The 27,314-nt window shown below is 38.9% G+C and overlaps 1 protein-coding gene across 5 annotated transcripts in view; it reads right to left on the minus strand.

Annotated features, from left to right (window-relative positions):
* The window catches only part of SLIT2 (slit homolog 2 (Drosophila)), a 289,330-nt gene that overhangs the window by 24,229 nt on the left and 237,787 nt on the right, over positions 1–27,314 (minus strand). For 3 of the 5 annotated variants that reach the window (XM_012724161.1, XM_012724159.1, XM_012724158.1), the window contains 4 exons: positions 19,219–19,343; positions 18,979–19,076; positions 17,636–17,775; positions 12,767–12,793 (listed from right to left, as the gene is read on the minus strand). In XM_012724161.1, coding sequence (XP_012579615.1) covers positions 12,767–12,793; positions 17,636–17,775; positions 18,979–19,076; positions 19,219–19,343 — 390 coding nt within the window. The remainder of the gene's footprint in view (positions 1–12,766; positions 12,794–17,635; positions 17,776–18,978; positions 19,077–19,218; positions 19,344–27,314) is intronic. The other 2 variants (XM_004681383.2, XM_004681382.2) reach the window with 1 other exon arrangement.

Raw genomic sequence — 27,314 nt, forward strand, 5'->3', positions numbered from 1 at the left:
ACTATCCCCCGCGGCTGAGAGCCTTACCCAAGGGTAATGACTAGGTAGAGCATCATGGGTTGTGCCTGTGGCTAACATCCATGACATCCATTGGTATATCCCTGTTGTGTATGACTGCTTCTTTTATTTTATAATTGAAAAGAATCCTAAAATCTTCAGTCCCTACTGTTTCGGTAAGTCAAGAAGAAAAACGTATTTTTTCACTATTTTGAGTCATTACAAGAACTCAAAAGAACTACCCTTTAGGTATATTCAACCAGAGAGAAAGAAAAAGCAAAAAGAGGATCAGTCCAGACAGAAGATTTAGGTGAGTATCAGCAAGCTCATAAAGCGAAACTGTCAATCAGTGAGAACAGATACAAGTATTCTAGATAACTCTGCTGAACTGCTGTGTCTTAGGATTTCTTCGATCCAACTAGCCTGGTTATATTTTGTTTTCAGATGGTCAGATACCATTTTAGAGAGAAGACTTTCTCAGATATTTAGGTTGCTGGAAAGTAATAAAGTTTCTTCCTTTCTACCTTTAAAATTACATAGCTGTTTTATATGCAATAGATGGATGAATAAAGTTACATGTCTATAAGCTGCTGTTCATTTCTAAGAAATTAGGAGAAGAAGCTTTATTTGTTCAAAGTGAGTAGATTTAAACAGCTTAGTTAAAAAATAAGGAGTCTGTAGCATAGGCCTCTCTCACAAGATTGTCCTTTTAAAGTAATACTTTTGTTAATTGGTAGAAACAGATGCTTGACAACTACAAGTGATGTTATTTACACTTCAAGGATCTTCTTTGGTGCAAATACTTAAATGCATTCAACTAGTGGCTGTGTTTATCTGTTGTTTGGTAAGTCAGTTTTTTTTCCTGCCTTTTAAAGTGAAACAACTGCAAAAGTCTCAGATATTTCTTCTAGGCTTTAGAGTTTTTTTTTTTTTTAAAAAACTCTAAATCTGTGATAAAAAAGCTTTTAACAACATATATACATGAGCTATTTTTAAACAGGGTTTATTTAACGCTTTTCATTTTCAGTTAGTATTACCTTTGGCAATACATTTTGATGGAACTTATTCATTAGAATTTTTCAGCCTACCAGGCTGAAATCACTTTCAGCTTTCTAATCAGAGCTATCTGCTAGGATATAGGCTATTTATAGTAGTCTATAGCCAACGCAGTTTGTAAAAATTGCTGGTAGAGAAGGACCATTTGAAATTTATAATGAGTGTCATTCTATGTTTTTTTTTCACTTTATACTCCAATAAGAAAATATTTTAAAAACGATAAGAAAGGAAAATGTTTCACTTTTTATTCACTTTGAACCAATCCAAACTACCCTAATCTAGTCAAATTGAGTTCAGCTAAGTCGAAGTTCGTATGGATTATTCTATAGTGCTGTGCTAGCTCTGGGACTTCAAGGATGGATATAGTAACACTCTGCCTTCCATCGGCTTCCAAATACTGGCAAAGAAAGTCTGAGCTGGAGACACAATACGGAGAATCCACATTTAAGAGAAGAAAACAGAGTAGACCCTTTTCTCTCCATGAGGCATCTCTCTATAAACATGATATGGAAAGGAATTAAAAAGAAGATGGTTTTCAAAAAATGTTGGCTAACCAGTTTGCCAAATCTTTTACCAACAGCTGAGAATGAGTATGACAATTTGAATTTTAAGAACTACATCACTGTCAAGTATTCTTTACATTATAAGGAACCTCCTGTCTGTCTAGCATAGCAGACATATTAAACTTTGCTAAATACAGTGCATAACATTAATAGCTCTTGACTATTGAACATCTGACTGGTAAGATGGGTTTATTACTTGTTCTTTAAAAAAGAGGGGGGGTTGATTCTATACTTGAAACACAATGATGTAAACTAATGTTTCCTTAATAAAAAATGCTTCCTGAAATATTCCCAAACAGTATATTAATAAATATTATCCCAGCACGTGTGCATTCTACCACCACCTGACTCATTATTAAAGCCCCATTTTCCAACCAATGGACTTGTCACCTGATCTACTAGCAACTTTGTCATTTTTTTTTCCTGTTTATAACTTTAATGGGTCTTGTTGTCCAATTTCCTATCCATTCTATTCTGACTTTTTTTTATAACCCTTTCTTAATGAAGTAGTCTTAGATTTTTCTCTACCTTCCAACATTTATATTCCACATTTGCTTGTGCCTTCCTTATGCACATACATTGCATACATAAAAACATACAGTCCTGACTATATATTAAGACTGCCTGTTTCAAATATGGGAAAACCACAGAATCACGTAACATCCCTATAAGGTGAGTTGTAGCGCCGCATTGCTGTGCACACTGGGTTTTGCTGTATTTTCCTCCCACCTTTGAGATCACTGAGGACACCATCCTTGAATGTTTGACTTTACAGCCTTCTAGAATATGGTGAGAGACATAGTAAAGTAATAGTTATTGGAGGAAGAATTCATACTTTTTAAGGAAATCATTCTGTCTGGTGAATCTGTATTAAACTTGGATTTTCTTTCAGTCTTCAGACATTTTTTTTGTTTCATTGCTGCTTAATAATTACTCACAATTAATACTAACATGGCTTATGTTTCTGCCCTTTAGACATTACATTAAATTTTCCCTGAAAAATATTAAAACGTTTGCATTGGAGTGTTTCTTTGATTTATTCTACTTATACTGGATTATGATGTTTCGGGATGGAAAGAGTAGCTTGAATGCTCAACAGTATCTCACAGATTTAGGGGTTCAGTAGAAACCCCACAGATTTAGGGGTTCAATTGAAAATGAGGAGCATAACATGATCATGCCTCTACCTACTTCTCAACTGGTAAAGGAAGACTGGCTATCTGAAAGCTGTACTGGTTTTCCAGGAAAAAAAGGAAATAAAATGAACCAAGATGCATACACTTTCAGGAACCATTAAATTCCTTTTTTCCCACCCTCATTGCGTTGAGAGGACATTATACAATTTTCCTTTGGTTTTCATTTTTGGTATAATATGTACTCAGAGCCAGTGCAGAGTTAGTGGGGAAAATTATCAAAGAAATATAATGGAAAATAACTGAATTTATTTTGGATCATCCTGTGTTCCTGAGGTGATAAAGGAGAGCCCTTTATTCTACTCCACATTGTTAAGAGTTGCCATATCCCACCCTCTAGATAGGTCTGCGTGTTTGACTTGGTACCAGGAAAGTTAATCAAGTCTATTGGAGTGGTTACAGGCAAGTGGTTAGAGAGAGGTTAAATTTCATGAACTCAAGGGAGAGGTGTCTACCCACACCTTGACTCCAGAATCTGCTTCCAACCCACTGTACTAAATTGCAGGAAATCCTATTTATTGGCTTTCACTGTAAACTTCCTCAAAGTCCCCAATGACAAAACAGTGAACATAATGATTGCCTGGTATTTGTGACTCCATTTTTCATCAAAGGAGCAAACTAAGTTTCCTCATGTTTCTGGTTTTCAGCTATTTGTTGATGAGAAGTTAAAGCATGTAGGTCATGATGTTTATGTGTGTGTGTGTATGTAACACACAAAGTGGTCAAGGAGGGAATTTACCGTCACTTCTATTGAACAAGAGGCTCATGAATGATCCCCTATAACTTGTGATGGAAAAGTACCACAGGACCTAAACAGAGGTGTCATTTTTGCAAGGAAGTGATGTCTAGTACCTTCGCCACCTATTCCTGATTCTGTTTGTCAGGCAGCTGTGGCAGAGTGGGGATGGAAATGGATGTGTTCTAGTTTTACGAGCATCAGCTTTCATCAAGGGTGGTAAGAGAGATGGCTACCTCCTAAAAGAATGTTCCTCTAAGTTTGCTCTAGAGAAGGAGACAAAGTTCATTACTTCCTGAACATGTGTGAACATGGTTTCTCTGAAGAATTTGAGGTAGTGGTAATGGAAACGCAATTCCTGGCTGGCTCTGGCTTATTTACACATTTGCAACAAGGTAACTGCCAATGGTGTCCTCTGGCACTCTCCTGGAAGTTCTGATATGGATGATAATCGGAGGATCAGTTCAAAGATGGAGCAGTAAAGCTGGCTCATCAAAGTTAACTGTTGGATATGAAGAGTGACCTGGCATGGGGAGAGCCTGCAGAAAAACTATTCTCACTGTCTGAGAGCACATTTGGATCACTGGGTTATCACTTGTTTAGGTCTTCTGTAGTTTATCCAATATAAAACAGTAGACTGATTACAGAGCAGTCAGCCATTTTATTGTTCTAGCCCCATGTTTTCACCTGTAAAATGAGGTTTTGAAAGTGGAGATGACTGGGTCAACTCTGGCTCTAAGAAGTCATGAACATTAATGAAAATACTTCTAAAGAGTTGGATAACGCGGATGACAAGTTTCCAGAGGGAGTCTTACTGTAGCTGTACAAAATGTTTGCTATTCCATTCACTGGTGAAAACAAAGCATCAGCCTGTGCCCAGAGCCACGAGGTGCCCATTTGTGACTCTCACCGCAAAGAGGCAGAAATCTCAGTACATCTGGTACATTGAGGGAAATTGCGGGAAATCTGGTGTAATTGGGGGAAATTGTACCTGGAGTCAGCTTTGACTCCTGCTTCATTTTACATTCACAAAGCTAACTGATTTTAATACCCCTTTGTTCTTAAACATAAGGGGCCCATCTTTTCATGTTTTTGTACTTCCTTCAAGTATCTTAAGCTATCTTTTTTCAAGTCTCAAGATTACAGTTATTACCACATTTACTGAAAGTTGTAGAATTACTTTACAAACTTCTTTTCTGATACCTACAGGGGCCTGGCTCTGGCTTTTTCAGTTTCTTATTATCACCATATATTTTGAGTGCTAACTAGGTATGAAAATCTGTGTTAATGCAATGAGTATAATTATCAACAATAACAAATGACATCCTTATTGATATGGCATCCTTATACAAGAGGAAAAGGAGAAAGAGATTAATATTTACTAATATACATCTGCCTCTGATGAATATTTAGCAGAAAAATTTCCTCGTGCTCTAGAAAGAGGGCTGAATGTGAGGGAGGCATTTCTGCACAGTGGGATTAAGGAGAGGATAAGGAGGGAGGTGAAGGACAGTGGTGGCATTCCATACTGGAGGTAGCAATGAGAACAGGTGCCCTGGAGCTGGGAGTGTGCCCGGGAAACATGGTGCCAAGAAGGCCACAGAAATTGGCAGGGCCCAAGTGGTACAGTGTCTTTGATCTATGGGAATGGGTGACATTGATGGGTGTGTATGTGGAAAGAGCATTCTGGCTCCCACGCATGGAGAGTGGATGGCAGAAGGGCAGAGACACTTGGAAATGAGAGACGACTTCACATGCACTCAGGTGATGAGGTGGAGGAGAGTCCGAGGGCATGGAGGGATGTTCAGGAAGCAAAATAGCTGGGACTATGTGATGAATCGATGGCAGTCGGGTGTGTGTGTGTGACTTTAGGTTTCAGGTACATGTATTTGGAAGTATCTACCAGTGACTCGTAGTGCTGAAGGAAGCCCAGGCTTTCTAGTGCGAAGATCAAGGGTTTTCAATGCAGTGATATGCACTTAAGGTAACCAGGTTAAGGTCCTCAGAGTGGGCCTACTCTGTTATGACTGCTGCTCTTATACAAAGAAATCTGGCACAGAAGGAAGACCGTGTGGAGAGTGTTGGCAGACCATGACCAATAATGGGCCATGGAGAGAAGATTGCAACAGATTCTTCCCTCAGGCTCTCCCAAAGAAACAACACAGCAGATGGCACCTTGACCTCATGAGGCCTTGCAACCTTCAGAACCTCAAGACAATACATTTCTGTTGTTCAAGCTTCCCCGTCTGTGGGTCTTTGTTAGAGTAGCACTAACATATAAAGACAGGTGGTAAATTCTGTATTTGTGCAGGTTTAGTGTAGGGAATAAAACTTTCAAGATGCTCTTCTTTTTCTTTTTTATTGTTCTCATGCATCTTTTCTCTCTTGTGCCCTCTCCTTGGTCTGGAGTTTTCATTCAGATGTCTTAGCTTCTGTGACAAGAGAAGGAATATCCCTGACTGTGGTCTCTGGACTCCCAAAGAGCCGAGGGCTGAGCCTGAACTCAGCACAGCAGAATGTGTGAATCCCATATCTGCTGCTAAGGCTAAAGTTTCTCTGCAAAGAATATGAGTCTTGCTTCTCTTGCACCAACTGATCCTTGGCTCGTTCCAAGGGGAGCTGGTGTTACCAGTTATGGTGTCCAGAATGGGCACCCCAGTCATGATCCTCCTTCTGTGAGGATGCCAAGGTAACAAAGGCAGGAGAGGAACAAACTACTGTGTCTTAAAGAAGAGTGAGGCTAATACCTTGTTTTATCAACTTTGTAATACATTTGAAGACTGCCTTGAACCAGGAATAACAGCTATACTAAAGAACAACTACAAACAGCTTTGCTACCGCTGATGCTAAAATAACAACCCTGAAAGTCTTGTATTAACTTAAACTATCAAAATTCATGTAAGTGGAGAAAACTTGAATCATGTCATTCGTTGATTTGAGTTTTCTACACACACACTCAGTTTCCTAAGATTGTTCTTTAGAAATGCTGGACTAACACGCAGCATGGTTGGGAACACTTAACAATAGTGATTTTCTGGCAAGTCAATGACTAATGGGTATGTCACACAGTCCATGGGATTTAACACTCCATGTTTCCTGAAACTAACAAGAATAGTAGAAAAGGAAGTGGGCCACTTATAGCTGGATCCAGTCACATGCAATCTGGTATGATAATTTTTTATTGGATTAAAGTGAACAGTCACTTTAGTTTAATGATTTTCATAATGTTGAGGAAGTACTTTTGGAGAACTATGTTGCTGAGCTGGAACCAAAAAATGAATAAAGGATGGACATGGCAAAATCCTTACCCTGCGTAAGTTATGATCTGGACAACTTACAAATGATGATGAATGCCTACCTTTCATAATCACTTACATCTCCTTTGGTGACTAGACTATAACAGCATCCTGACCTAGAAACTGTTGGAATGACTTATTATTATTTTTATTATTGAAAACACAATCCCCACATTTATTTTTACGCTAAAGAGATTTGTTCCCTATGTAAACTGTTTATCAGAAAGAGGGAATTTCTGAAGTCATTGGATGGATGATGAATTGCTCTCTATCTACCAAGAAACAAGTGCAATGGTGTGTGCCTCATCTAAGCTTATTCAGCTCTCAAGTCTGCTTAACAGAAAAGAGGGTCATTTGCTCCTGATTTAAGTTCCAGAATTTTCTGGTTCAAATAACTGTTTAACAATACTTTTTTTGGCCTCCTTGGTGGCAAAAGGGGTTAAGTCTCAGCTCTATGAAGCTATCTGCAGCTACTGCAGCATGAGTTCAATCCCCAGCAAGGGAACTGAACCACATGGCGTGGCAGACCTCTCCAGTCTCCCCATTGCTCCCCTCGGCAGTGTATTTCAGCAGATCTGTCTGTTCTGCTCCCCACTCTGTCTCTGGTGAATCCTCTTACCATTCCCCGTATCTCAGGCCTACACACCAGTTCTTGTAGGTATATAAAAAAAAAAAATCTTAATGTTTACTTGCATTTCACATGCATGGAGCTACAGGAATGAGTAGATCTGAATTAATATGTACCTTTAATATTTTTGAAAAGTTAGTCTTTTAAATTTAGGTTGGGAGATCTATCTATAACAAAAATAATACCCTATATAGTTACGTGGCATTCCTAACATATTTAACTGTTGGTAGCTTCTGCTAATATAATTAATTTTTTCACTTTGAAACAGAAAAAAAAAAATCTCACTCCTGGCTTTATGCAGGGAGTGAGGAGGATTCTGGGCTGACACTATAGCCTCCTTTAGATTCTATTCATAAATGATGCAAAAGTAGTTTTTTTTTTTAATAGGAAAGGATCATTAATATTGATAGTAATGGAAAGGCAACTGATGACAGCAATCTGAATAAATGGACCAGAATTCTAGTGTTAAACTTAATCTGTTATGACATTTTCAAATATACTTGTAAGGAGGGAGGCAGTCTCGATGAATTCCTGACAGAATCACCAGGATGCAGACCTTTGGAGGGTCAAATGCATCATTCTCCAAATATGTGCATTTAACCTCTTACTTTGGCTTAAGAAGAACCTGAGTAAGTGATGCTAATTTTACTCTCTTTGCATTGCCACAGCAAGGGAAGGTATCAAAGCACAACACATGTAATAAATAAGATTCAGTTTCTTCAAAGTATGCCACCTGAGGTTGAGGTAGCTTTATATTTCCGTGCTTCTTCCTGCCCATTGCATTAAACAGCAAATTGTTTGGTATAAAGTAGATAGTCGATGGCTATGGAAAATATGTAAAAATATATATATATATATATATATATATATATATATATATATATAGCGTTTATTGGATTGCTTTTTGAAGGAAAACACTTTCTAAATGTTAATGAAAGAGACCTAGCTGGCATAAGGGACAGTGAAAAGAAGCAGAGAGAGTAAAGAAAAATGGTAGTAGATTTGCTTCCTGAAATTCCAGCCTCAGGTACTTCCTTGCAGATGCGAACAGAAATCTGGGCTCTTGGCCCTCAGATCCCCTTAAACTTATCTGCCAAGGAACCACCAATCCCACACCCCGAGTATGAGCTTAGGATGTAAGGAAGTGTGTCAGTGCTTAAGTTTGAAGACAGTTAAGAATCAAGGATTTGGATGATTCTGATGACCATATTCTAAATATTCCATCCAATCCTATAAGAGAAATCCGCACATTTTCCTTTTATTCTTTATTTGAATAATAAACAAAAAGTGTCTCTTTTCCATTTGAATGTATCAAGGAGTCTAAGGAATTGTGGAAGGAGGTAAACAAAGCTGATGGGGTCATGAGAGTCAGCGCATGACAGGTTAATTGATATAGACCAAAAGCAAAGTATTTTTATTTTCTCCTCTTTTGCTGAACCAGGCCAGCTCTATCTGTGACAAATGTCATCTACTCAAAGTTGTAACCCCAGGCACCATGACATATTACCGGGGACAGACAGCCATCTCTAGTCTGAATACTGTGCCCTTGGCAGTGATGATGCCATTGAGTTCATGTCCTTCAGTAAGTAAAAAGTAACTAATGGACAGTGTGTTACTGTTTCTTAGGTTTTTGCGAAGCCAACTCTTCTTTCTTGAATATTTTTATCAAGAAGCTGATAGGCTCTAATTATACCATCCTGAAATTTGTCTTATGGAGGGAGAGTTAATAGACCTTCAAAATATGGTCAATAAACTATCCAGAACACCTCACTTCTCGGAACTTATTTAAATCCAGTTGTTAGTCTAGAACTACAAGGAACTGATCTTGACGGGCCGTGAATTCTTGAAGACCCACTAGCCGTTGATAAATGCAAAGGTGTACAAATCTACTATGAGCATGAGTGGGGATCAAGTGAGTCATGACTTTGGGAAGGATAAACAAACAGCCTCGCTAGATATCCCAAGCAAGGAAAATCATTTTATGTTCCCAGGTTTGTTCTAGATGACATGAAATGATGACTCCATAAAAATGCTTCTTTGCCGGAAAGTTTGATTAGCCTTCCTATTTGGAAGAGCATGGTTCTCTTTATTTACATGCTAGTAAAAGAGTTATATTATGCTATTAACTTTCTTGGAAGATGAGAAATGATGGCTTTGTACTGCGGAAAGAGAACTGACCTAATCTGAACTTACAGTGAAGAAGAAAGACCAAAGCACTAGCCTGGTGGACAAAGATAATGTTTCATGAATTTCTGTATGACTTTGTGTGTTTAGTACAGAGTCCAGGATAAAGTATTTTCTCAAGAAACATCTTTTGGTTTTTTTCAAATGATAAATATTAGTTCCCAAGTAAACAGACAAAAGAGGAGGTGTTTTTCAGGACTTCCTCATTGGGACATTGAGGCTAAATAATGTAGCCAATTCCAACAGCTTCTGAAATTGCAAAAAAAATGCTGAACTCCCTTTTCAAAATAAATAAATCCAAAGGAGGTTGAAAAAGCTTGGTGAAGCCAAATTGCTCTTTGGGGCTCACTGAGGCCTGTCTACAAACTAAAGGGTTAGGTTAACAGAATCATTAGCATGTTTTCTGAGATTCAAGTGCACTGAAGAAGGCTTTGAAAAGCTGGGAGACACCTCCAGACTTTATGGTATCACAAGGCTGAGAAAGTATGCTCTCGACTCAAAACAGGCTTTGGGGGTGATGGTAACTGTCCTGGCTCCAGTAGAAATACCTGAAACTATTAGAGGCAGGACAGTAACAGGAATCCCCACTACTAGGAGCTCATAACAATTACAAAATAATAACAAAACCTACAAAATACAGCCAAATCCAAGAGTTCTGCAGCATTTAAATTCCTTAACATGTCCAAGGGGAATGAGGGAAGCAAAGACTTATTCCCAATGCATCTTTCCATCTGACGTGAGCATGGAAAAAATAGTTATTTAATAAGAGGTAGGAATGACAAATACAGAGAGAAATTTCTTTCACATTTTTATCATTTGACTTAAGGAAGAGCTTTTTTTCCCCCCATTTTCATCAAAATTGCCATAAAAATTCTCAAGCCATTAGGAATGGCATCATCATTTAAATCAAGTTACCTTCACGAGGATGGATGACATTAAATAATATAAGTTAAAGATGTCACACAGGACAGAGCCTGCTATTTCTGGAGTCCACATTTCACATTTTAAAGTGTTTTCCTAAACATTCTTTTCTGTTACTCTCAAACATCTATGTGAATTGGAACAGATGTCATTATTCCTGTTTTGCAGAAATGAAAAACCAAAACTTCAAGAAGCTCCAGAGTTGATAAATATGAGTGCCAGAAGGAGAAAACTAAGTTTGTCTCATTAGCTGCACAGATGCATCAGTATTCTACTTGCTTGGGGAGGGAAGGTAGCCTGAGCCTCAAGGGATGAATCCATTCATCGTACAGGCATTGATTAGACATTTGTTCTCTTTTTTTTATGTGTAGGTAAAATAGATGGGTTGTCTGACTCTGAATGCTGTGGCTACACTTTTACTCTTTTCAAATGCACATAAGGGATGATTTCTTAGAACAAGTTGAAGAGACAGCAGAAGAAAAACTTCCAGGGATCCATCATTAATCAGAATCACTGGGGGTGGGAAAAGATTCTGAGCCTGAAACGTGGCACTGGATCTGCAGGGCTGGTTCCCGGAATCCCAGTGCCCTGGGTATTGGTGTGCCCAGGGAGCCCGCTCACAAAGTGTGTGTTCTTGGGTGCCCAGTTCCTCCTGGCCTTATACACATTCTTGGTCAAATCATACATATCTCTGCAGAACTGTTTGGCATACAAAATCCATCAGCTAGTAACAAAGCTTTTTTTAAAGAAAATTACTCTCAGTAGTGTGAAAAAAATTGAAATTTCCAGTTCTTTGGATATAAAAAGAGAGAATGAAAAAAAAAAAAAGCTTTTGACTGGTTTTTAAAAGCAAATTCAGTCAGTGTGAATTCTTCAAAATAAAAGTCAACATAAACATAAGCATGGAATCCAGTTAGCACTGGAGACCACGTGGTGATAGAAGACAATCGAGCTGCTCTTGAGGTAGAGATAACTATTACAGGTTTCCTCAGTGACAATCATTGCTATTGTGTTTCTCAAAGAGAAGCAGGTCAGGGCCCCAGCCCCAGCTCACCAACTACTTTAGTACTTGTAGAAAGGAGAGAGAGCGTTTGACCAAGACTGAGCCTGGAAGCGTTAATCTGCAGAGAATGCACACAGTATAGTCTTTACATTCCAAGATATGAAACTCTTTTCCATCTTGTTTTTCAACTACTTAATGCTGCACATAGAAAGCGGAAGTGGCTGAAGTCAGTAAATCTCCCGACAACACAACAGAAAAGACCAAGTCCTGATTGAGAGGAGAGAGGGAGCGGTGAGATAATGAATTTCTATGTTTGCCTGTAATCCTACGGCACAGGCTTCAGAGACTCCTGGGAATTTCAACATGAGCACACATGCTCTCCTTTTAGGATGCTGGGTCTGTCCTTGGCATTGGAAGACTTTGGGTATGCTGAATGGATTAAAATCCAATGTTATTAATAATCAAGGGTATTTACGATCAAATTTCATGAAAGTTCCATGACAATTTCCCAGTAGATGGGCCACCCAAATCACACTCAGATTTCCTTCTGGGACACTGATGAATTCGGAAACCAGGCAGGTCATGCCTAAGTAATGTTTAGATGTGGTTCCTTTTCTATTTTTAAAGCACTGCCTGATAATGAACATCACCTGTAATGAGTTGGCAATGCCAATTTGTGGTTCAATCTCTCGGGCTATGTAGTATCTATTCTCTAGGAATTTTTAACAAACGTTAATCTCATCCTATGTTATTCATCTTTCAATTTACTAAAGATCAAATTCCCACACTGAAAACTTGTCTATCAACAGTCTACTTTCTATACTCAACAACATGCTTTTTTTTTTATTATGAAATGAATACACGTTCATAATACCTTTACAAAAAGTAAAAATGACATAGGCAAATAGAAAGTATGAGTCCCTCCACATAGTCACCCCTTTCTCCTACTCAGAGAGTTCCTTGTAGACTCAACTAGAAATTCGTCAAGTGCATCTCAGTTGTCTTTTGATAGTGTTTGGAAGGACCACCCACTGCCAAAGGGCTGGGTGACTGACTGGACCTACTGATTACAGTCTGCACATTTTGGTCAACATTCCTTTTACCATTTACAGAGAGAGACTCTGTGGAGCTTTCGAAAAAAAGCAGGAGACTAAAATGAAAATCGTAATAGACTTAAAAGGGAACTAACCTTTTTCCACCTCATTCAGATTAGCAGCTGGCAGCAACAAAGACAGAAGAGACAAGAGACGTTTTACAATGCAATACAATAGTGGACACAAGGAGCCGGGCGCAGCATTGACACACAGAAGCCAGAGAGAGCAAACTGAAGCAGGCTTGGGTTTCTTACCTACAGCGGGGCCAGACGCACAGACATGGAAAAGGTGAAGCAAAAGTGAGGCCATCCCAGGGAGCTAGAGACCTGCTCTAAACCAGGCGACAAATAAGGGGCAGTTTTGCTGTTTTAAGGTGTGCGCTTAACAGTCTGCGTGTTTCCATCAGGGATTTGGAAAACAAAGAGATAATGGCACACAAAATGGAAAAATTACACTGGTCTGAATATGTTCCACAAAATAACATCTAAACCACACCGGGACCGACTTGTTTGGCAATTTTCATTTACAGTATTGATGCAGTCCCACTAGGTGCCACCATGGTATACAATGGGATCAGCTTTGTAACACTTTCGAAAGTGGCCCCGTGAGAATAGGGTTAACGGAGCAACATAATCTTGACAGAGCAGACTTAGGCTTGTAGGAAATGTGTGAAAACACATCTGTCAATTCAACACCTAAATTCACACCGCAGCTTAAGAAGAGGTGTCGAGATTTTCAATGTCAAAGGGTGCCACTTTAACAATTTTCATTTTTATAGGTTTTGAGTTTGTGTAATTTAAGAAACTCACTGCAAATGTACCTCCAACAAGTGACTTGTCTTTAGGATACAATAACGATTACCAAAGAAACTAACCTAAACCCAAACCACAATCTCTCAAGCTAAACTTAATGCCCTAGAGTGGATTTTACAATTATTTGTTTAACTACCCGAAGTCTTACTTACTCAATCCTTAGCCTAATGATTTTAACTGAGAATCATAGTGAATTAAATTTTCAAATCTTAATTTTGTTGGAACTCTACTAGAAACTAAGTCATATGTCATATACACCTTGAAGGACAGCTGATGGATTGACTTAAGCACACACAAAAAAGTACTTATTATAGGATGAGTATTTGACAAAGCAATGGTTAGAAAACAGAAAAGCAACAAAGTCCATTAAACTTATGTTATTAATCCCTGGAGCAGGAAAAAAGCAGAGTTTAGTCTTTGAGTAAGTCAATAGCTATACATCATGATATTGTGGTCACAGAGGCTTACCTAATAAACTTGAACACACTCCCAATGGTGGTCCATTTTGCTTGGAAAATTTCTTGTTGTGTTTTATAGCTTGCCCATCACATCATGTTTTCCCTCTCAAATTTCTTGCAGATCTCTGAATTTTCTCCATCAATATTATGTTCTGATGTCCCATCTAAAATCTTTCCCCATAATGATGTACACGATTTTCCCACAAAGGTTTACTTGCTACCTCTAAGCAAGTTTCATTTTTTCACTGTCTGCCTTTGGGTACAGAGTAAAACAAATTTCAAACTGAAAAGCAACTTATGACTCAAATGATTTTTAAACAATGACAACATTATTGTTATATTCCCTCAGCATGACAGTGTTTCTGTTCCAAATCTCATGCTCATTTATCAGATCCCAACCTTAAATCCAAAACAATATGACCACATTATAAGAAAGTTCTTCCCTAGCTACTTGGGTGAAGTAGGCAATGTAACTTTGTAGAATCCACTTAATATCTTCTTATAATTGAAGGTGATTTATGTGTCACTGGTTTTAGAATCTACCGATGGAGCTCGATAGTTGAGATTTCGAAGTGAGCTCACTTCAGTGAGGGCAAGGCAGAAACCTGCTCATTCTGATATCTGCTCTATTGTGAAACTGTCAAAGTATTTTACTGCCCACAATAATCAGACCGAAGTTATAGTTGTGGTGTCTTCATGTTTCTGATGCTATGAGCTTTCTATATGTTCAGTAGTTTTTATTTATCCTTTGCCTGAATGAAGGCAAATTGCTATTTCCAACAGCAAGGATTAAAACAACTCTAGAAGTCTGAGGATATGCTGTGAACCTCAAGGCTCTTCAGAGACAGCTGTGGCAGGTAGCTTTTATAGATGTCACCTCTTGCTAAAAAGTCATTTTGCTTTTATGATTTTCAACAAAAGATCTGACACAGGGAAATATGTCTTTGTAACACTGCTCCGAGAGCTATGTACTCCACTAGATCATGTAAGATGGAGAAAACATGCTGGAGAGGATCAGGTTGAGGGAGGGACTTGGAAAATGCAGTCAGAAGGTCAGACACAGACACAAAAGAAATGAATTAGGAGAGCAGATCTAAAGCAGGTGCAGGCAGTCCCCCTCCAAAGCTACTTAGAAGAGTCTGCCATCTTATATAAACCATCATCACAAAGGCAGGTGAGCCCCTCATCAGTGCCGGAAAGCCCAGGTTTTTATCCGTAAATCAATTCCGGGTCAATACCACATGGGGTCCTGGCTTCCGTGCTTAGAAGGCACTGGCTAACCACAGTGTGCTTGAACAGCTTGGGGCTGGTGTGTCCTCCTTAAAGTACATGACTTACAGAGGGCTCCAAAATTACATGAGTGAAAGCCTTTCTTCAATGACGAGTACAATGACAGGAAAGGACTATTCTATCCTAAAGAAGGGGAAAGATGACAGATTTGAGTGCAAACACTGGGGTTTGGGAACAAGTCTACTTTAGCCACCCAATAAATCTCAGATTCTCAGGAGAGTTAATAGGGCCCAGAATCTATGCTTGCAGGATGATGGCAGTATCTGAGGTATGATTCAGCCACCCTGGAGTGAAGGTCAAAGTCAGGTAACTCTTAAACTTTCCACAGCCACTTTAGAAGGGATTCAAGGGGAACACACTTGCTAGCCTTTAGGGTAAAATATCAAGAGCATTCAAATTCTACCCAAACAAAGAGTCCAGGCTTCATGTATATGTGACTACTCAGGAATATGGCCCAGCATCTACTGGAGATTCAGCCTGCTATTACTTCCTACGACATCAGGTGCTTCAATGGTCTAAACAATAATATCATGAAAAAGGCAGGTCCAGAGCCCTCCCTGGTGGTGCAACAGGTTAAAGCGCAGCACTATGAAGCTATCACAGCCATTTCAGCATGAGTTTGATTCCTGGCCAGAGAGGTGACCCACTTGGCTTGGCAGACCTCCCCCGACCCACCCGCTGCTCCCCTCTGCAATGTAGTTCAGTCAATCTGCCTGTTTTGCTCCCCACTCCGCTCACCCCCTGCACCTCTGGCCTGTACCCCAGTTCTATATGCATAAATAAAAATAAACCTTAAGGGCTCTCCCTGGTGGCACAATGGGTTAAAGCACCGCATTATGAAGCTCTCCAAAGGCACTGCAGCTCAAGTTCGATCCTCCACCAGGGAGCTGACCCACATGGCGCGGCAGACCTCTCCTGACCCGCCCACCACTCCCCTCAGCAGTGTACTTCGTCAATCTGCCTGTTCTGCTCTCCACTATGTCTCTGGGGAATCCTCTCACCCACCACACCTCTGGCCTATATCCCAGTTCTGTAAGCATAAACAAATACATCTTTAAAAAAATAAAATGAATCTTAAAAAAGAAAGAAAGAAAAGGCAGTTCCACAAATCCAACAGAACCCCAAAGTGCTATTTAGCATTAGCCCATCGATGGATGGGCTGTGGCTGTCAGCGGTAGATGGGGTCTGGCCTCTCCCTAGTGGCCCTGATTATGCCAAGCTCTTCAGGAGTAGCAGTGACCAGTCACACCCAAAGGGTCTTCAGGACTCAGGGATCTCTCTCCCTGCCTTCTATGCTTACCAGGTTAGCAAAGAAAAAGTTTTAAATGTAGGAGTGTCCAGTTTGCGCTGACCTTCCACCCTCACTAACCTCCACGTTCAGCGCCCTGCTTTGGTGTTGCCTCTGCTTATAAGCTGTTTTCTGGTCACTTTGAATCTCAGTGTGAGATGTGAGCACTCCCCAAATCTTGAATTTCAACACTCTTCTAACTTATTCCTGAAAAAGTTCATCATACAGATGTGGCTTCACCTTTCATGTTCAGAGATGTTAGTTTCAGTCAGTTACATCTTGTCACCCCTAATGCTCTTAACTATGTATTAAATGGTGTGACTGTTACTATCAGTAATGAAAACCCCCAGCAAAATCAGTAATGAAAACCCCAGTAATTTTAATAAAGTGATGGAATAGACTGCTTCATTTACTCCTTATAAATAAAATTCATACCTTTTCCTTTTCCCTATCACCTTTAAAACCAAGTGACTTATTAAAAAAACAGGATTGTTAACTGAAGTTTCTTAGTCACAAAAATCAATCAAAATATATATGCTGACATGATAGGCAAGTCATAAACTCGATGTTGACTTTACAGCAAATTGGTTGACCCCTGGAATAAGTTTAACAGTTTGGATGGCCTTAAGGAAATTTATCACCCCATTGTTTTCTGACAAAATGTCAGAAGAAAGTAATGGTCTCCTAAGAATATCCAAAGTGCTCAATACCTTGCTGACTATTTTATTTTGAGGGACAGGAGTTACTAGAGGAAAACAACCACTAGTAAAGAACTGACCTCAAGTTCTTAATTATGTTTTGACTATGTAAAGAAATGGCCCTTTTTCATTAGCATGGTGAGTTGGCTAGCATAGGGAAAATGCTTTGCGTGAAAACCACATTTGATGGTGGGACTGAAAACTTTAGAATGGCTTCTTTTGTGCTAGAAAGCAAGACTTTATGATAAATGCCCATGTTTTACCTGAGCTTGCCAGGTTTTCTGTTTGACTGCAGTATCTTTGCTGTTTACATAACATCTAGTTTCCAAAACATCTACCAGAATAATGCAACACATGGAGTCAATGATGCTTTCATAAGGACATGCTCATCAAAGGCATGCCCTTTCTTATCCCCTACCTGTGTACTCAGGTGGGCAAAGGCACGTGTAGTTATTAATTCCATCGACACATGTAGCGTTATTTTCACAGTCATTATCTTCACAGTCATCAACGTTGACTTCACAATTTTCTCCTTCAAATCCATCAGCACAAATACACCTAAACATCAGAAGAAAAGGCAGAAATCATCTGCTGCATCTTAAAATCATATTGTCTACATCCAGAAAAAAAGTTAAATATCCTCATTAGCTACAGAGCATTTAACTACACAGAAACTGGTCTTATTGATGCATTTAGAGGTGATAATAGAAGTATATCCCTGAATCAGAAACAATATGAGAATGGCAGACCGGCAAGTGGCCCACGGTCTTTAAGTCAATAGCTCCAGTTTGTATGCAGGTGTAAACACACAGGCAGCGTCCCCTCCTGCACGGAATCTCTTCATCTTAATTTGTGTTCTGCAACTAAAGCTTTTTTGCTCATTAGAGAGGAAGACCTGGTTCTACTTTTTAAAATTGTGACAACTATTACCCTTGCTGTCTCAAATACAAGAATAAATTGGAAAATAAATTGTTGTTTTTCCTGCAATTATAAGAGGTGAAAAGTCTCTTTAAATCTGAACAAGAACAGTTTTTTCACTAGCAGAAAGCACTGGTCATTGACTACCTACAGCTGTCAGCTTGATCTTTGAGTAAAGTCTTATTGAAGGAGACAATTTCATAAAGGAATGCAGCAATGAGGTGCATTTATTATAATAAGTGATATTTCTAACCCGTTTTAGTGGTAGATCTAGCATTCTTATGAGAAATTATTAGTGTCATTAAAAGATGTGCTTCATGAATTATGAAGTACATCTGAAGTAATTGTTCAGTATGATTAAATAACTTCAGATTAAAAATGTTCACAGCATGTTTTTCTACTCAGATCGTGGCTTGGAAATGAATCATTAATTTTCTGTTTCAGTGGGACCTGCATCTTATCATTACATACTGTCATTAAAACAATCCACAGAACAATAGATGAATATATAACTTGCAGTAAGGGACTAGTTGGCTATTAATTAGCATAATAGAGCCACCACTTTGTCTTGACCTAATCTGATTTGATTAATATAAGGTATGCATGAGCATGTTTTCACATTTCTTGCTTGTGTGCCATCCTCAGCTAAGAATACCATAATGTCTCCATTCGTTTTTAATATTGTAGTGTCTCCGACTGGGTATAATACATATTGTCCCCCTGAATAGATTCCTAGCATTCTTTTAAAAATAATCTCCTTTCATGGAAAAGAAAAATGTGTATTTGCTTAGTTATTCATGCTCCAGTACTTCAGACACAGAAGATAATAGAGGAAGAACCTACCAGAATCCATCTTTGTCTCCTTCTTTTAAGTGGCAAGTTCCTCCATGTCTGCATGGGTTACTGATACACGCATGAATTGGGACATCACAGTCTTGTCCCTGTGGAGAAGCAATGGCCAGTGGGGTCAAATGAGAATAAGCCGTTCTCAGTCCACAAAAGAGAAAGTGCAGCAGAATGATGAAGGATTACCAAAGACAGCCATGTTTTCAGACTGTAGTTTCCACAACAGCTTCTACTGACCTTGAAACCATATGGACAGGTACAGCGATAGAAATCCACAGGATCACTGTTACAGGTGCCATCATTTTTACATGGATTTGATAAACAGGGGTTGCATTTAGCTAGAATATTGACATCCACAGGACCTAAAAATTAATTGAAAAATGAGAAACGGATGCTTTCTATGTTTGTGCACTTAAAATTACTCCAATGACTTCATATCAAAGTAAATTTTGGATACAAGTTATTGGTCATATAGCCATGTGCTTGGTCCCATGACAAAACCAGAATTAACATCATTGTATTATATTCAAGAAAGCAACAGGTCATCTGACTGGGTGGTTCTGTGAGACCACATCAGGTAGATCAGGAGGCTGTTTTGTGATTTGAGTCATGTAAGTATCAAGGGTCCATTGCTCATTGACCAGTGAGCTGATGCGGATGTTCTAAGGTCACTATCTCACCTTAACCTCAGGGAGTGCCCATCAATTCCAGAGACAACTCTGTGTGTGTATTTGTGTGTGTGCACACATGTACAGGAACTTGTGTTAGAGGATGGCTGGTGAAATTTTATAAATAAGTAGCAAGTCACCAATACAACTGAAAACAGTGTGCATCTGCCTTCATGACATCAGTGCTGTTTCTATGTAGGAGATATAGCACAGAGCCACTTTTATGCAAATTGAGATAAACTAACACTTTACCACCATCATTCTCTGCAAATCCTTTTGGCTTGCTAGCACCTTAACAGAGACATAGGATGGGGGATTTCTGTATCTTCTTTGAGAAGAAAACACCACTGAAAAGATATTTACTTGAAACCTCATCCATTTGGGGATACACTGAAAATCCTATGAGCCATGAAAGGTCTAGATCAGATGCAATTTCAGCTGCAATCATATTTCTTTGGTGGAACATATTTATTCCATAAATGGCCACCAACGTGGAAACTGGACTGTCCTCAACAAAATATCTGTCACTGGTATCTTTTTTCTGCTCGGCTTGTGGGAACTCAGTAAACTGCTGCAGGAACGACTAATGCTGTGCTGTCTGCACCATCCTCTCCATAAAATGCAAATGGTTTCTAGCATAAACATTAACATATAGCATAAGCATTCATTATGCTCCTGCTATCACCAACTCTCTGCAACTTTATATTCTCATTGGAACAGGCTGTGATAATTCCAGAGGTCTGTTTCATCATACATGATTTCAGCAGTTTTTTGAGGTGATTGGATAGAAGCCCTCCCCCCCCCCCACATCCCCAGGCTCCACCCACCATACACACACCATCAATACCCCAATCCTCTAAGGTAACACTATCCAAAAGGTGGTGTGACACTGCTCAGATAACCAAAGTCTACCATTTTTTCGAAGATCAGAGTTTGTGAGTTGTTACCCTACTGAGAGAAATTCAAGTATGAAAGAGAATGTGAGTGAAACTGGGATCCAGAGAGAGTCCTCAAATCCAAGTGCTCTCTGATTCTGAAAAATACCAGCAATTTCATGTTGTGGTTTGGAAGTAAATTCAAAGGTGACAGTGTTCTCTATTGTTTAGTTTTCCTATGAACATCCTTACCCTCTAGAATTTCCTGCACAGAGATTCCTATTTTATAATCAACTCAAAATGGATGACGGCTATCAGGCTGACTGTGATAACAGGAAGGCGTTGGACTCTAGTGACATCTTAGTTACTGCGGGCTGGGTCTAGGCAATGTCACCTTTACTTATTCTTGGTAACCAGAATGATCAGCATCACCTCTCTATCAAATTACAGTCAGAAAGTTGTTAGGATTAAAACTGAAGTGCAGGCCCTCCCTGGTGGCACAGCGGGTTAAAGCACAGCATTAAGAAGCTAAAGCCACTTGTGCATGAGTTCCGCTTGCCTCGGAGATGACCACATGGCGTGGCAGACCTCTCCTGACCTGCCTGCTGCTCCCCTCAGCAGTGTACTTCATCGCTCTGCCTGTTATGCTCCCCACTCTGTCTCTGGTGAATCCTCTCACTGTCCCTGCACCTCTGGCCTGTACCCCGGTTCTGTATGAACAATTAAATAAATCTTTAAAAAAAAACTGAAGTGAACCACATATTCATTTAATATCTCACCTCTTTCCCAGCCTATGTATCAATTAAGGACAAAAATGTATCTGTTCAGCACCCTGAAGAAAGAATGGTGGCAGTTACTTCCAGTAACATAAACCCCTCAGCAAATGGCTTTGGTTTGCTCACTTTGCACCAGCAACAGAGAAGGAAATACTGAATTGATAATGGTCCCTTGGCCAGGCTAGGAGAAAGAGGACTCTGACTTGGAACAAACGAGAAGCCGGAGGAGTGTACGCCAGCAAAACAGACCTCGGCAGATGCTGAGGCTGTAGACACCCATGTGGCTGCCTCCCAAGACGTTCAGAAACAGTCTTTTCGTTAGTTTTCTGTGCTTTCAACCTTGTAAGCTTGTGGTTTGAACACTGGCGCTCAGGGTTGGCAGGTGCTATGTTTATTCTGTGGAATGTGACATTTTTCATAAATTACAGTTGATTATTTAGGTGAGAAAGCAGAGTCTCGAATAGGACAAAAGCTAGTTATGTTTTGAAGGATTTAATATCCAGGAAACAAAAATGCCAGGCTAAAGTCATCCCTGTCCAGTTGAGCACATCATTGAGATTTCTTTAATAAATATCCACTGAGATCTTTTTGAGTATTAAGATCTCAGAGGATATTTATTAAAGAATATAATAAATATAAAGAATATCTGACTTCTCCCATTTTTTTCCAGGGCCAGATTTGCTTTCTTGTGTAGCTAATTATATATGCTCAGGGGTTTTCAGTACCTGGTGTTTCCTCTTTGCCTAAAAAGGAGATGGCTACCTGAGTGTATTCAGTTTAACTGAAGGAATCAAAATCACAAGCTTTTCCATGTTCAAAGGCTCTGCTGGCACGTTCTTGAACTCACTGACTGTCTTGATGGCATCAGGATTGGGAACAAAGCAAATAACTGAGTTCTAAGTTCTTCATGTTGGTTATGTTCACAAACACTTAACTTTTTGTTTTTCCTTTTATCAAGTCAGCTCTTCAATGATAATTAATTTCTAGTATGCCAGTTCTGAGTCAAGGGTAATTCAAAAACGTTTGCAAAAGTTATTTAAATTCCAAATAGCATTTTCTGATATGCCCAAATGTGTTAACATCTCATTCATTTACTTATTCTATTTAGAGAGTAATTCCATCTAACTACAAATGCACCTTATAATGTGATTTTTACATTTCCCATGTTTATGTAAATCTGCTTATTTATATATTTCAACTTTGGAAACTATCTCCCTTGTACCAAACTCTTTCTCCTCATTCATCATCCCAGCCATAATTCTTCCTTCTAAGCTTATCTTCTATCTTCTCTTTACATTTAATTTATGATTCATTTTTCACTAGAAGCACTTTCAGAGATATTCTTTTGCAAAATTCTTATTAAAAATATATGACATCTTTAATCTCTTTCTATAAAAGGAGATTACATCAGTGTTAAAAGGAGATGCTACATAAAGTCATGTTAAATGGCAGAAGAGTTAACATAGCACTCTAGAAGCCAACACTTGTTGAATTTTACACACTTAATTACTTGGGTGAAAAGAAAATATCCAGGGACAGAATTAGAAAAGTCTCTCATCATAACACATTCATCTTGGACAGAGAAACCAACATCCATCAACCCTCGTTAGTAATACAGACTGAATATGGAGCAAGGAAAGTAAGAATAGCCATCCCAGTGAGTGGTTTTAAGCATTAAATGAGGTGCTAGTGAACGTGGAACATTGTGAGAACAAGCATAGGAGTCACAGAATGTTCTGGCACTCTTTCCTAGACTTCTAAGGAAGATAAGCAATGGGGGGAAACAGAAAGTGATTTACTTGAAGAAGAAATCCTTCCTCTACATGTTTGGCCAAAGTTAAGCATTTATTAACTCACCGTAAGTTCCCTGGGCAACCCCTGTCCACACCAAAACTACTGGATTTGGGGAAATTGCTAGACTGCAGCTCTGATTTGTAGAGTTGGGATGAAATGACCAGATGAAGCAGTACAACAATAAGAAGAGGAAGTCTTTGTGATAGGGTCTTAAGAGCTGGTAAGGAGCTACAGCCTGCTTGCTGACACTTCACTGATCATCAATCTTTCCTCCTTCCAAAAGTTAACTGGCTCCAAGTAATGTTAAATTATTGCTGACACATTAGGCCTCATAACATATGTGCCATAGAGGAGAAAAGACATCTAGTTTTAGAGGTACAGATGTCACTGCAAGGAAGGAGGCCAGTTGAGGTTCACTGGATTGATTTAAGATTTGGTCTTGATGTAAGAAAGCCTTCTAGCATTAGCGCTATGGATTGGAGGTGTGTTTAGCTTAATAATTCAAAGGGAAATGAGCAAAAAGTTTGGTTAACAATTTGTCTTTGTCAGGTACTTTCATCTTTAATGGAAGAACCACTGGACCTCAAATCCATTAAAGCTTGTAGAGGCAGACTTGCTTACTTGACTCAAATCACTAGCTATGCACATGACACCAATAGTGCCACCCACTGAGAATTGTATCTCACTTTGATTTATTACTAAAAGCTCCACACAAATTTCTAACTATATCCCAGAGTCTGCGTGCATTCTAGCATCCCTCCGAAACATGACTCTAATAACAAAATCCTCTTGCACTGTCATTGTACCAAGTCAGAGGCACATCAAAAATAACAGCACTTCAGGAGAAAAGAAGGGAATAGTTGATGTTTACATAAGGAACTAAACCATTATATCTCTGCTCCACTTACTAGCACAGTACTGCATCACTTAAAATGCATATTTTAACAGGATTTTATCAGTAAGTCATTCATTTAACAAATATTTATTGACAGTCTCCTTTATGCCAGGCACAAGTCTTTGGGGAAAAATCAAACTTTAGTAGGAGTGGCATATGCACACACACGTGTACATATAGATATCTCAACTGCAAAATGCAGCTGTACAAGAGGATGCACCTGACTGGGATACTCATTTTGGAATATGTGTTTTACGCTTCCGCAAGGTCGAAAGACAGAAATATTCACAAAGTGAATGGAAATATGACTCTGAAGTTCAAAAGAAAAGTCAGCTAAATATTTGAAACCATGGGGTAGAAATCAGCTCAGAACAAACAGTGATAACTAAAAAGTGTCTGCTGATATTGGCAAGGTGGCTTTGGTGGAGGGTGGAGATTGTCTCTATTTGATGGGCATTAACATGAACATCCTATGCATTTGCATTACAAAGGGTTAAACCAAAGCGCAATGGCTGCATAGGACACCTTTGGGATCACAAGCCTTGGCCATTTCCTACATACAAATGTGACTTTAGGCTAGTAATTAACTTCATGAGCCACAGTTAAAAGGAGAGTAGTAATAATTAATTTATGGAGTTATTGTATCAGAGAGATTAGTGGCATAAACTATTTAAGGGCAGAAAACTAATTGTTCTTTCTCATCCTCTATTAAATTAAAGTCTGGTAAAAGTTTCCTCATTGTTTTTAAGATTGAAAAAGTACAATGAAAAATAGCCTCCCCACCCTCTTTTTTTAAAAAAAAAAAAAAAAAAGAAGGTGCTTTTGGCAAGTAGTTAAATATCAATCTGAATAGTTTCAGATTGGACAATGATTACATTGCACAATGATTACATCATAACCCCCTAAAGCTAAGGTTCTTTCAAAGTTGTAATAATGTGCTGGTGATACTGAATCTGAAAATGCACAAAGCATTTGATCAAATTATAAGGAATGCTTCAAAATGGATCTAATTAGTTAATTTTTTTCTCTTCTAATTCAATTTAAATTATTTCACTGCCTTCATACTTTCATTTGATGAATAAGGGAAGTATCAACGTAAAATTCTGAGACAGAGATAAGAAAAACATCAACGTGGCAAGAAGTGCTCGTACCCCCACTAAGAAAGATGACAATATTGCCGGGAAAAGTGTCAATATTACAGTGTTATCACTGAGATGGGAACTTTTCCCCAGGAATTTCAGAATCTAGAGAAATCCTAAAGTATAACATTAGGGAACGATATCAACCATATGGGAGTGGAATGTTGACCATCTTGGATATATCATTTCTGTGTTTGCTTGACCTTACAGTTGGCCTTTACACATCAAATAATGAAGTATTTGGGTACCATCATCCAGATTTTTTATTTGTACTCAAGCTATCACACATGTTCCATTTGGTCTCTCTCTCCCTCTGTGCTCTTCTCTCACATACATTTGACTCAATCTCCTGACAACTTCATAGATGCAGTGGTTGACACCCCATAATTTTTTGGTGTAGATGTAGATTGTTGGGATTCTGGGCATACATCAATCAGTTGACCGCCATATTGTCTCAGCATCACTGTATGTGTTAGCACATGAATTCATGAGGGCAGGAACTGCTCTATGTCCACTGCTATTGTATTAACACATCGGTGCAATGACTGATGCATAACAGGAGCTCTATATTGTTGAGTGAAAGGATATATCATTCATTTCCATCCGATGCAGAAGAACAGTAAGAGTAGTAATCAAAATGAAGAGTATTGTGCATTCCAACCTGACTGACTCAATCTAAACTATGACTGGACACCAACCTCTGTCTTATGGATGATGGTTTGATCTCTCTAATTTTACCTGAAGTTTGGAAGATGGGGCTAGGGCATTTGGGCTATAACATCAAGTCAGGACCACCGACTTTTCATTCAAGAATGCTCAGACCTAGGCATTAGCTGACTATGCCCTTGATACTCTAGTTCACCCAGTTCATTTATCTCTGTTTCACACTGAAACTATGAGCTGAGACCATAAAGGAAATACTCTGAAAAATGTAGGCTAAAAACTACTGAAAGAATTAATTACTCAAAGTAATAGCAAGCCTTTCCTAGCAAAGAAACATTTAAATTATATTTAAATATAGCTATGTAAACATGTCTTCAAAGAAATATTTATCTTCCTGCTGTAATTAGAAATCTCATATTTACAAACCTTAATATTAGGAGTATGTATTACATGATTTTCATGAATAAAATTAAACCTTAAACTGGCGTAACTTTGGGACTAAAATTAAAATATAAAAAACCCTCGAGTTATAAAATATTGCAAGAAGCATCATTTTTTTGCTTTCAAGCTCATAAAGTGTGTAAGCTAAAAACACCTTACTCACCAAATTGTCTAGGTTTATTTCAATAACAGAGTGGTAATCTTATTTATATTGATAAGTTGTCTTGAAATATTTTTATTGAAAATTATAAGGTATGCTCTGGCGTCAGAGTCAGGATTTAAATTCTCCCTAAGCGATCCCGTTTTCATCTTTCAAATGGGGAAACAATCGCCCATACTAGAGTAATAGGCAAAGATTAAAAAAGAAAAAAATTGACAAGAAAGTTTCATCATGCAAACCCCATGGCACAAGTTTGATATTGTTATTTTATTGCTATTATTGGCAGCAGTAGTGGCAGAGATTCAGGCTGAATTGTCATAAATCTTGAATGAGAAGACTCAAATAAGATCATGGGATCTCACAGTATTTTGGCCCACAGTAACACAGGTGCAGATGCTGACAAAGGGCGTTATGAAAGTCAGTGCTTGCTAGCACTCTGCTGTGAAGGCATGAGAATACCGTACACATCCTGACGTCTGCTAAATGTACTGGTACTGCGCTTGCTTTATTCTGAATGTCTACACTGCTAGCTCACTAGCCTACCCCCCTGCTGCTTGCTAGCTGGTTTAGAGCACACCTTGAAATACATGTTGATTGGATGACTCAGCAAATACTCTAACCTGCTACAGTGGAGCCAGAGACCGAGGGCTTCACATCATCTGTCAAATTAGCAAGTCTCAGCTCAACTGTTCCCTGATAGCAGGGAATAGCTTCTGCTCCAGGCCCACCCACCTTCAGCACTGTCCTTACACCTGTCTGCTAGTCTACACAGTAGGCTCTGGCCCACTAGCCAGAGTCGAACTTTCACAGCCACCTCTGACGTGACTTCTTCCTCTTGTCGCAACCGCAAAGATAGTGAGGCTATTCAAGTTGATACTACAATTCAACAAAACTAAAAGTGCAACTCCTCAGTTGTGTTAGC

This window comes from Condylura cristata, unplaced genomic scaffold (assembly GCF_000260355.1).
Source record: "Condylura cristata isolate star-nosed mole 26May11 unplaced genomic scaffold, ConCri1.0 scaffold00012, whole genome shotgun sequence".
NCBI classification, from domain to species: Eukaryota; Metazoa; Chordata; class Mammalia; order Eulipotyphla; family Talpidae; genus Condylura; species Condylura cristata.